The 13,004-nt window shown below is 39.2% G+C and overlaps 1 protein-coding gene across 1 annotated transcript; it reads right to left on the minus strand.

Moving 5' to 3' along the window:
- Positions 1-3,607: 3,607 nt before the first annotated feature.
- LOC137278234 (uncharacterized) lies at positions 3,608-12,232 on the minus strand. The gene is made up of 6 exons (XM_067810453.1): positions 11,820-12,232; positions 10,838-11,008; positions 7,804-8,064; positions 6,067-6,323; positions 5,247-5,408; positions 3,608-4,772 (listed from the first exon to the last, which is right to left on the minus strand). Exons 1-6 carry the CDS (start codon positions 12,131-12,133, stop codon positions 4,291-4,293), a joined length of 1,647 nt encoding a protein of 548 aa, XP_067666554.1. The 5' UTR covers positions 12,134-12,232; the 3' UTR covers positions 3,608-4,290.
- Positions 12,233-13,004: the final 772 nt, after the last annotated feature.

Here is a 13,004-nt window from a genome sequence, read left to right on the forward strand (position 1 = left end):
TCTGGAAGGATGACAATGTATGGATCAATGGGTGGATGAAGGGTAGTAAAGATGAAATTCAAAAAAGTTAAAATCTTTTCACAGTTACGAAATTGTTTTACAATACATCAGTTCATGTGTGAACAATCCCTGTAAACAGTATGGATCGAATATTTTGCAAAATCTAGTTTGGAACAGACGGTTGACTGATGTAAGTGTGTTCATTTACATAAGTGGGTGTAAGCTTGTGATGGGTAGCATAGGTGAAACACACAATCAACATGGTCCAGGAATGTCGCACGAAGTTTTCCAACATCCACAGTGAGATCAGTCAAAACTCACTATTAAGCTTCTGTCAAACGTAAGTAGTATATATCAGCTCCGATACGTCATCAGTGGCTGACGTCATCAGTAAAGCGGAGGACTCAAGACACAGAAGATTCAGAACCTTATCAGAAACTCGTCAGAATCTCCGGAAAAGGTGAATGTATGTGTGTTTATATATATAACGTTGTAAAGCAATTCGTATCCACTCAAAATCGGAAGCGGAAGTAACAGAGTAGATGTCGACTGAAGATGATACGGAGGACGAGGCAAAAGAGTAATCAGTGAATGAATGTTACAGGGGTTCTAAACCGGCCACTAGACGCTCAAAACCCCTAAAATGATAAGCGTCCCGTTTTTGTTTTCACAGAAAGAAATCCTACCACTGCAAACTGAAACTTAATGGGGGGGGGGGGGGGGGACTGCAGAGTCGGACTATAGTCTTTATGGAATCATGGAAACAAATTCTCCTTCAAAATGCGATGCCGTGAGCAGAAAACACGTCTCCAGATCAATTATAGTGGAAACAAGCAATACAATGGCTTTTGATCGATGCATAATTTCTGTAGAGCATACAGGTGAACAGGTGTAAAACATTTCCATTAAAGATGTATGTGTGATCAAACATTAAGAATGCAACTGCAACGTATTAATATCAGTTATCCTAGAATATGTATCTAGTGAAGAGAACGAGACATCTGTTGCAGTTGGAGAAGAGATTCTGTGATATATATCAGTTACACCCTCCAACAAGTAAGAATATCAGTATGCCCGAGTTCAATTCCCAACATGGGTACAACGTGTGAATACCATCTCTGGAGTCCCATGTCGCAGTATTGCTGGAATACAGCTAAAGCGGCTTAAAACTAACCTCACTCTCATGGTTATATTCTACAAACAAAGAGTATGGGAACATCATAAAATTTTATAGTAATTTATAAACTTGAAAGTAGACTAGTACTTTAAGGTGAATGCAAATTTGTGCGTGCTTAATGGGTTCTTTAAACGGCATGTTAAAACTTTGCAGTAAAGCAGCTGACTTACTATTCTTTGATTTTGAGAGAAATGAAACATTGTCCAAAACAGCTGATGACATGGGTGCTGAAACACCAGCGCCATGTTTGATTCAAACGCCCAAACACCATAGTGTTTCTCAAGCAGCTTGTGGAAGCAATATTCCATCTATTTGACGTCGGTCTGTAAATAATCGAGTCTGGACAAGACAATATTAACTGATGATCAACGTTTTCTCTTTGGAATATACTATATAAGATGCTACATTAAGATGACGCGACATATAGACGCGACACATAGACGCGACACATAATACTGACTTGTAGCTTTAAACTCAGATGCAACGTGAGATCACCCTAGTCACCCCACCTTTTTCTGTTTGCATTTTCCCCATTTACCATCTCACAAGATGAACAGACCCACACAAATCCATGTGTATTTACCCACACGAGAGGCTATAGTCACGAGGTGTATATGTTATAGTCACAGGATGTCACTGAAGTTCGGAGAAGGGATTAAATTTATAAAGTAAATATTGAACCTGCTCCCGGCAATCATCTACTTCGACGTCCGAGTTACAGAACACATAAGATGACATATCAATGTTTAAAGTAGGGTATATATACACAGAATAAAACGTTAAGCACCAACCTATTTCTAAACAAAGATGTAATGCTGTGGAAATGTCAGGCTAAAAGAACTGGGAAGATCAATCCATATTTCGAGAAAGTTCATGTTGCAACTGATTTACGGATAACAGAATCATTTGCATCTATAATTAAAGGAAATAATGTTTAAATTATCATGGTATTTTTTTAAAAGCAACATCCTACCCTGCTTATCCAACACTTTTAAATTTAGGTTTCACTTTTCGAAAATGACAGTCATGTGAACATATGACAATTTCTGATTTTCTTTTTTTCAAAATAACTTAAACTGTTTGGGCAAAACAAAATCTCTGTTTTCCAAAAGCTCACACATGCTGTGTAAGTAAACACTAGTTTCAATGTTTCTTTTAGACTGAAAAGTAATAAACCAAACTATGATAGACTAGTTGGGCTTTTTTCAAAGATTTCCTATCAGTTTAGCGACATTGGTAAAATTTACTGGGAAGCACTTAACGTTATTCTAAGTTTATAGTTTCTCTGTTCTGCCTGATTTAAAGCAAACATAAAAACATGATATACCTTAGTGAGGATGGGAACGCTTCATATGAACATATAATTATGTCGGCGTTTCCAAATGAAACGCAGTTACGTTACTAACGATAGCAGTTCCACTTGTGAAGACAACGAAGATTTTGACCTTAAGGACTGAAAACAATTCATGTCATAAACTCTAATAAGTATTGTATGACTAGCTTAGTGTTTGAATATGTAATGAGCTCGAGAATGGTATAATGTCTGAACTACACACTTGATAATTACTTTAATTCCATATACCTTCATTACTGTTTCAATGCGGTAATTGAATATGCCCTTTATACGTGTTAGTTACTTAGTATTGACATGTCCTGGTGGGGAAATTTGGTATATCATATTACTGATTGAAACGTATTTAAAAAATAATATCACCTACCAGGTCCCTTAGTCTATAAAAAGACCCGTGAAACTTTTCAATATATTCAGACCGACTTTTATAAATGTATAAGCACTGCCCTTATCTGCTTTAGGACAGATGACACCAGGGTTAACACTCCAGCCGAACCTGGAACGACATTAATATGAAATATGCAAACATTGGTGTGTACATTCGTATGCATTACATATTATGAAAAATGGACAAACAAGAAGCAAACTGGGGCGGTACTTGAAATTACGTGAGAAAAAAAACAGACAGCTACGGGACTATCTGCAATACAATACGAAGGTCTCTGGTGTTGTCGGGTAGAAGTGTTCACGTTATCCACGGGGTCTCGAACAACAGCGACAGAAGGCGACATTAACACTCATTACAAGACACCTCAGAGTGGGTTACTATGCAAGAACACATAATAACATAATCTCTTCAAAAACAAACTTTTAGATCAGCACACAGCTGTGTACATGTGCTTGATTTTTTTTTAATATGATCGGACCCATTGAATATATAGTGGACTCAGAACATTCCCAAAACAGAACTGAATGTGTCCAAATGTTTTGTTATCGTTTCCTTATCAATTCATCTTTACCTATGGAACTCAATTCATTTGTACTATCAGTAACATTTGGTGCAATCGTGGTTTCTTTCAAGAGTATCTGAAGTTGAGAAACTCAGCACATGCACACTTTAACAAAGAATAAAGGAGTCGTCGTGAGTCTATTTATTTTATTTCAAACGTTATCAGTATAAAAATCAGCAGCATCTAAAATATGATTCATACCTTTGCAAATAGTCAAATATCCAAGTATTATCTCATCTTTATATTATTCACACATATTTATATGAATACCAAACATTACAGTTGAATTCCTGTTCATGAATACGTCATTTGAAAACAAGGTATCGGATCATAACCAATTCATTTTCATACATCGTATTGGGCGCTCTGGGAGTGCTATCTGTTCCTGTCATGAATTGCTCGGCATTGTGAAAATATACACCTTCAGTCAATGAAGCTTCTAATGTGTCACAAACACCGGAGGGCCATTTGGGCAAAATTGTAGGTACGTCGAGACTATCTGCGCAAGAATGCTACGTAAAATCAGAATTACAACTGATTCCATGAACGCTATATTATGACAGAATTGTGCCTTTACGGCTTCAGTCGCAAACACTGATTAAAATATGATTGGGTACAGTATTGAAAACTCATCTTATTATCTAACATCGTTTGTCCGATTTGTACTGTATATTCGTACCATTACTAACACACCACTGATTGTCCTAGAAAAATGTAATTAACATTTAAGTCCGAAACTTGACGTTTTCGTTCTTGCGAGGTACCGGTACCAAGGAACCTTGAGCTACAGCCGCATGAACATGCCTGGCTTCTTATCTTTGCAGCAATAGTAGAAAAATGCTTAAGGATACAACATAAGGCTGCAGGAACAACATGTGTAACGAAATTCCACCGCCAGAAGTTACCTTCCCATTCCTCAAGAACACAGGGGGTAATCCTGATTCAAAACACACGGCTTCCACTTCATCAAATCGGGAGTCCTCGCCCATTTTGAATATCATAGAATTACAGTTCTTCGGTTCCATGATTCCAAATCCTTTTCCGTAGAACTCATTTTCATCTTGTTCGTACAGCAACCATATGCCAAATCCGTACTTGGCCATCAGCTGTTGATCCGTGTCGTTGAAGTAGATTTCAAGATTGCCGAAACCTTTGTGGTGAAATATTCCCTCGTACTTTTTATGATCATGCGACAAAGTCTTGGCCATTTTGTAGCTGGAAGAAGAACTAGTCTCGTTGAACCACGGTGCTGGGAACGAGCATATCGTGGACACGTTGAGCCAAGGCTCTTCACCTACAGAGACCAAAACAAATGGATCTGACAAAACGAAAAGGAATAAGCAATGTTAAAAGGTTTTAAGATATGTTCTAGCCGCGATTATACCACCAAACTGTCATCATTCGGTTCAGGTATTCATATTCGATTATCTTCATGTTATACATTTGTCAAACAAAATAACAATAATACTCATCCTCATTTGGCGATTGCTATCTATTGCTTTCCATGTATCATCTTATCAAGTTAAAGGACGTGTGTCAAAGTCATCCTCCTACAGATTATTGCCAAATGTGATGTTGCGTTTGATTTTACAGTTCATAGAAGTGGTTTGTTTCAACGTCCTCAATACAGATCTCATGACTTGGCTGCCATTCAATATGCATTATACTCAATGAACACGCTGCATCTCGCTTCTTGCTATTCCTGTAATAACCTTGTTGGAATTTAGAGAAAATGGTTGCCAATTTTAAGTGGAAACAATAACTTTACCAAGGATCCGGTCTGCGATGTAATTCTGTAGAGGAAACCTGTACTTGTAGCTGTCGTCCTGCCCTGTCATGGCGATGAAGATGCCGAGGTTCTCGGTGGGAAGCAACGTCAACAACGCCCTGTAACCATACGTGGATCCGCTGTGGGCGACCATCTTGTAACCTGTTGTAGATTGAAAGTAATGTCACCGTCGGTATCAGTAGGTATAAAATATAGATATGATACTAAGTATACTATTATCATTAAAACCCGAACCTCCTTCAGTACTAACAGTGTCAGGTTTACAGACATCTATTGTATTTGTACTTTGTTTAATGTATGGCTGCGGTTGGTAAATAACCAGACAGTCCATGATCAGCAAAATTAGCATCGATGGGACACGATAACATGTGTCAACGAAGTCAGCGAACTTGACCACCCATTGCGTCTTACTGGAGACCAATTCTAACAATAAAACTCCCACTAGTTTATGAAACATGGTTCCCTCAGGAGGACTATCCATAGATGTTATGTGTTTTTATCACAAACAAACTACAACATGAGATGAAGGAAAATGCAAAACTCACTATGTAACTTAAGAAAGTTTATAATACGTCATTCCTATGTCAAATGTATAAAAGTTGACTCAATCTGTTTGCTTCGTAAACGAATTTTCGATACATATTCCTGAAACAATTTCGATCTGAATGGAGTGAAATGCAAAAGATTATGGCAAGAGCATTACTCCTCCATGTCCGAAAGAAAGTCGAGGTCACTGGGTAATGGGAAACACAAAAACAACATGGTCATCCTTCGTGGATATTCCCCAAGTTAGTGTTACCTCGGTAATAGCCAATCCTGAAGCCAAAGGCATACATTCCAAAGACGGAGGTGACTGGAATGTCAGGCTTGTTGAAGTATTTCAGGGTGTAGGACTTCATTGCGGTTCTTGGCCCATACAGCTCTTCAACGTCCTTTTCGTCCATCACTCTCCTCCCAGAAGGATCCAGGCCTTTACTCAGGTGAAACCTCATCCAATTGGCTGCATCTAGAGCACTAGTGAGGACACAACCGGAACCACACAGTAGACCCCATCTCCTGTGGAAGAGTATCCCTCATATAGTGAAACTGAAAAACAATGTTTCTTGTACCTTCTGCACGTGCACTATGCAGTTCAGGACATATCTGGTTACGACCTGACGTTAATTTTGACGGTGCATGCCGCGAAACAGTAAGACATATTGCAAGATTTCTGGCGTTTTCAGAACGTTGAGATGGACCAATAATAAACGTATATTTTTGGCTTGGAAGACCTTGAATATATGACCAGCTCCTATGATCTAGTGATGGAAGACTGTGAGATGTATTATGATCATATCATGTATAGCTCAACTGTGTAAGAAGGTCACAGTGTCATGATCCAAGATGCTTCCACTGAATTCCAAAAATGAGTTCTTTTCTCTTCTTTGTCAGAGTAACCTCACCAGAGTACCAGAGTAACTTGGGTAACCTCCCCAAACCGCTACAGCTTAAAACAAAAGAGTTCATGGCCCAGTACAGTGCTAACCTCCTACCTGTTACCTATTTCATACCATAGCCCAGAGCAAACACTGAGAAATAAGATAACATTTTAATGAACTGAAACGCAGAATCAAACCTAGATATTAGTGTGCACAAAAAAGCAATGACAATCACTTGTTAAAGTGATTCCACCCTCCATGTTTACTGAAAAACTTGTTTTGGAGACACTACCCTACCCCTTTCAGATGACGTAATCATAAGGACATAAGTTATTCTCATGTTTTCACGTATTCATGCTTGATGCCAAAGGCTAAACTAAATACTGAAAACAGACCCCATCTACATGCAAATCAGGAAGTGCAAATCTTTGAATGTTGATTACCACGGTGAGTCAACCACATTACCCACATAAGTGAAATTTTGGATATGATATTATTTGGATCTTCGAAATAAAATATAAGCTTTTCAAGGATTGGACATAGGGGATATAGGTAGACTGACCTCTTTTTGAACGCCCGTCGTGTATACCATCCCAAATCATCTCAAATTTATTATCTCAGTTTATTATCTCCAACACTACTGCAAGTGACATTATCACGATTTACAAAATCTGTTTATTTACTATGTACGTCAGGAAACTTAAAATACTAGTTCAACATTTAATATATCTGAATTGCTTAGAGTGAACTATTAAACCCCTACTAACAACAGCACAATTTTATTCCCTTTTCATCTATATACAGCTTAATCTCACGTTGTACTCTACCCTTTAATTTGTCTTTAATTTTTCCTTTAGGTCCGTTGCCCAAGACAGTTAAATGCAGCACATTGTTTTAAATATTTGTAAGGGTTATAGGCTGTATGGCATATGGGTTGTAGGGGTTTGGGGACACAACCCTTGACGGAGACAAAAGAAGACTAAGATTTAAAAGACATTCACTATTCTTGAAATTTGAGACCTGAACTCACTCACTCACTCACTCACTCACTCACTCACTCGCTAATTCTCTGCACTGATATTCCATATTAATTCAATTAAATAATATCCTGTTATTACCGCGAAAAGTCCACATTGACAGGAGTCGGGGCCCCGTCCTCGATGACGTAGGGCTTTGCGACATGATTTTGGGAGAAGTCCTGCGTGGTGGAAAAGGACGATGACGTCATCTGCAGTGGATCATACAGCTCCTTCTGTACCAGGTTCTCCCACGTGTCACCTCCCACCACCTCCGCTATCCTCGTCACCAGGCCGTACATCAAGTTGTTGTAGATGTAGCTGCTCCGCCATGTTCCTGTAGTGCCCAGGTATCGGATTCGACTGGTAACACAGAAGCAAGTGAGTATATTTTGAGCCACTTTTCCAGCATTATCACGATGATGAACTCTAGAAATGGACTTCACTCATTGGTAACCATGTGGGAATCGACCTGGATCTTAGGTGTGACGAGCGAACGCTTTAAAACTAAGCTTACCTACCGTCTCGTTAACACATGAGATAAACGGTTACACATAGGACACCGTGTGGTAACGCATAGGACAAATGGTCTTGTATACGAAGATAAAGGGTAATATACAGGACATGAATTAGCACACGCGGCAAAATTGGAAATGTATACTAGGAGAGGGGTAATATAGAGGACACGCTGTGGTAACACATAGGGCAGATGATAAAGGATAATATACAGGTCACTCTGCAGTAACACAAGACAAATAGTAATATATACCAAGAAAGGGGTAATATATAGGACACGTTGTAGTAATACATGAGAGAAATGGTAATAGGTACTAAGGCAGGGGTAATATATAGGACAGTAACACATAGGACAAATGCTAATATATACCTAGATAAAGGGTGTTTGGCCAGCTCGTGTGCATGAATGTTCGATGTTTTAAAATATGTACTGTACCTTCAAGACCACCTTCCAAATGGAGTCATACTTAAACGTAATCAAATCATCTAAATTGCGCCGCTTTCTTACACAATTCCGTTGTTCCTATTCCGAATTAAAAATGGCATCAGATACACGGTCCGTTTCGAAGATGAAAGTTAATGAAATGTGCCCGTTTTGTAGTGGTGGCCTTGACGATCAATACCCTACCTTAATAATATGTCCTTTATCCACATATCTAAGAGATAAGTGTGTACCACTATATTACCATAAGTATCCGTCTAAACAAAACTTCATTCAAGTACTGTCCAGCCACGATACTACTATTTTAAATAATCTAGCAATTTATCCGACTAAACCCTTACATATCCATAATGCACACCATGAGCTTGTATGACAAGCCATTATGTTTGAATTATTTATATAAATTGTACTGTTGGACCCACAGGAAATCATCTACGAAAAAAAAGAGTGTGAGTCTGAGAACGAAACAACCGATTTCATAGATTTTCGTAGTCATCTACATCTGAACACCGATGCTAGCCATTGCAAGGTCAGCTATAATATGCTGCAATACAGAACAGCCGGTAATGAAAAACAGGAATGTGTCTTATCTGTAGCAAAGTAAGAAAGCTTTTTACAGACAACATACGCTGCTGAGTTTATTCGCTCTAAACGCAGGTCGTCCAAGGTCCAATGTTATTTTAATATTTATTACTGATTATATTAACTAAGTAATAACAAGTAACATATTAAAAGGCTGTCTGACAGATGGCAAGGTAACGAAAGGATCATACATATACATACAATATAGTGCATATTATCTGGTTGTGGCAATAGCCAGACAGGGCTTGAAGATGGCCATGTCGGTACAGTTTTATCAGCATTGGAAATACATGCACAAAATCGTCTCCTTGAAAAAGTCACCTCGGTAAATTTATGTTCGCACTTTAGGCTTCGTTTGCACTTCAAAGCTATAATACGATTATGAATTCAGGAATTATATTATATTACTTTGAGACGAGTGTAGAGACAATAAAGTACGTTCATGGGCAGACATGTAGTTTAAAGTGCCAGCAGTCAAACCATGGTCAACTACACACATGTGACATATAAAGTATGAGAGTGTCATTAAGTGTGTAAAATGTACCCGTTGACATTCAGTAAGGAGCAGAGTTGTACTCCTATCCGAAGAAGATCTCAAGTAATTTTAGCTTGGAAATCGACACATTACCCATGTTTTACTGAACTGCAACTTCCCTGATCCCATTTCAAGTAAACTGTCTCAGAGTCCCTGAAATACACTATTCTCCCTAATGGATAGCCTTCCCTGCAGTGCTAAAGCCCTAGATGAAGCAAGTCCAGATTTCCACAGGTTCCTTTTCAAGTTAAATGGGTTCAGTTGTTACTATCAAAATTATGTACATTCTCATGCTTTGAGTTGAAACTCAGCAGAATACAACATCCTATTACACACTGAGTACGAGTACTTTTAAACGCCGCTGCGTCCAACTCTTATGTGTCGAACTGACGATTGTCTCGCAGGTAGAAACCTGGTTCCTTTTAACTTTTATTTTTGCGTTTGTGTCGATATCGAATAACTGGGAAGCTTTTAGGCACGTCCTGTCCACTACCATACAATTCAAGTAATGTCTCATAGTTTGGGTTTAGGTTTAGGTTTATGTAATATATGAATGTGTCATGCAGATACACATTTCGGCCGTGCTCCACTCCTCTTCTTCACCGGTGTACTGTTTTTTCAGCAATATCACGGCGGGTACAAAAAATTGGCATAATATATGTATCTGGAGGGAAGCGTCTCAGGTTTTCCGCATGAAAGATTTGAATTACTAGACAACATACAGACGCTTTATGTAATTTAGGCAAAGAGAAAGAAGAAAGACTACATAATGGAAGCTGAGAATGAAATGAACCATTATCTATATAATTAAAATTCTCACGATTTAAATGATTTTAATTCCCGAGACCTTAACATTAGAATTCAGGACACCTTTGATTGTGTTTCTACTTACGCCACCGTTATCAGTACCACAAAATGGATACGGTGAAACATACTGAGCGAGGAAAATAAGGGATCACATGAAAGCACAAGTGATCCCCTTTTCCCCTAAATATATATTCATGTTATATCATGACGGGGTCGGTGCAGAATATGAATGTATGTAAAGTTTGTGTATTTACCCTGCAAGATTGGCTCGGGTCAGGTTAGTGTCGAAGCGCAAGCTGTTGAACGGTCGCAGGCCTGTTCGGTGAGACAGTATGTCCTCCAGTGTAGTGTATTTGGTTCTAAATTCATCAGGAAAAGCAAACTCATTTCCGAGAATATCCACAACCTTCGTGGACAGCGTGATACTGCAAAACATGGAAAGAGACATTAATACTGCAATAGTAATAGTAGAGTAATAGTACATTTGAAACAGAAATATTTTTTTCTGTGTTGTTTAACGCTGCAGTGCTTATTCTGTAGGGCGTTTTACATATCATGGACCGCCCAGTTTCGTGACTGCAAGCACTGCACTAAGCAAATGATATTCGATCCGATGACATGCATCAAGCAAGCAAGCCCGACCATTCGATCCCGTTAGTTGCATCGTACGACTAACACGCTTTACTGAAGACTAATTCTTCACAGGCTACTCCACCTGCAGGGTTGGATGTAGTAGGACATTACTTGAGGACGGTTTTTTCGGCGTTTGTAATAGATTTTCCTGTATTCATAATAGTTTCTAGGGACGACCAGGTCCGATTACAACTATCTGGTCACAAGAGTATTCATCTAACACAAACAGGAAGGTTAGACATTTGTTTCGAGTCCCTAATTCACAAAGGGTTTTGTTAGTTTCACAGAAAATACAGGAAGGCAAGATATAAACACTTACAGGATATATCGCTGGGTCAGGAGTGTGCGTCTGTCTGTGTGTCTGTGTGTCCGTGTCAGAGTGAGTTTGGATGTTCGTGGGTGTGCTCACGCGTGTGCATGACTGTATGTCAGAGTGTAAGCTAAGCATATTCCTTAGAGAAATCCTGAACGCCTATATAAACAAACAGTTGAACAAAACGACTAACATGCTCTTATGTAAGACACCTTAAGAAAATGCATTAATGCAATTTTTTTTGCCAGGAAATTTCTGCCACTGCATAATAACACAAATCGTGTACTTACTCACTTCGGCGACTAATAAGCTTCAGCAAGAGTGTTGCTGCAAATGCCTTTGACAAAGATGCTACGCCAAAAATCGTCTCATTCGTCACGGGGGTCTTCTCCTTGATGTCTGCTTCACCGAAACCTTCTGCAAACACTACCTCTCCATCTTTTACGACTGACACTGCAAGTCCGGGGTTTAAGGACTTGTGGCACCTCCATGTAGCAGCTATGTCCGACTTCAAAGCCCCCAGATCCACTGCAGCAAAAACACAGGGAAGGACAACAGACAGGCAAATTAGCACAATATGTGTGCACCCTGCTTCCCTCGCCATCGCGAAGACTCATCTGGCCAGCTGGATTTGGGCTGTTTATAGTACGCGGCTCTTTGAATAAATCACGGGAAGCTGACTGGGAGTGATACTGTGTGGGAGGGGGATGGTGGTTGGGGTGGGGGGAGGTGGTGGGGGAGGGGTGTAGTAGCAGGGGAGCAGAGAAGGGCGTATTGTGTCAACACGTGTCTGACAGCTAGTAAACAATATCTGAATGTAACATGTAGGTTACAGCATGTAGGCTACCAGCTGTCGCAGTTGGTATACTACAATAATGCTCTATTAATATTAAAGGGATGTCACCTTAACGTTCTCAGACAGTTGTCTGGAGATCAGCACATGCTTCCATTGATGACACGCGTTTGAGGATTCGATTAATCCTTGATTATTTATTCCATCACTCAATACAATTACACGACATGAACATATTTACCGAGCGTTCGTAATCTCAGTTCTGTAGATAGATGTTTTTCAATTTCCTTTATTGATATATAGCGGTACTAATGAATTAGAGACGAATTATCCCACATGAGTTGTTCAAAGTGAGCCTTGTTCCCAAAAGTTCCATGTTTCTAGAAATTACTTGACTAGAGTAGAAGCTATGGAGTCTTATACTCCACAATATATATTTCTTTCCTTTTGGGAAAATTACTTATTACACGTACGCTTGATAACTGTTATAGAGACTAGTGTTTCCACAATTTCGTGCAATCAGAAACCCTTCAGTGCATGTTGTCCTCTGCCGGCAGCCTTAGCATCCGCCCTAGGCTAACTCTGAAACACCTTTCTAACTGTGATAATCTAAACTGGCCACATACTTGAAACTTTGTTTCGGGATCTGCATGACATACTACACTAGGCCATGCTACTGCAT

The sequence above is a fragment of the Haliotis asinina genome, chromosome 3, assembly GCF_037392515.1.
Source record: "Haliotis asinina isolate JCU_RB_2024 chromosome 3, JCU_Hal_asi_v2, whole genome shotgun sequence".
Classification (NCBI taxonomy): Eukaryota; Metazoa; Mollusca; class Gastropoda; order Lepetellida; family Haliotidae; genus Haliotis; species Haliotis asinina.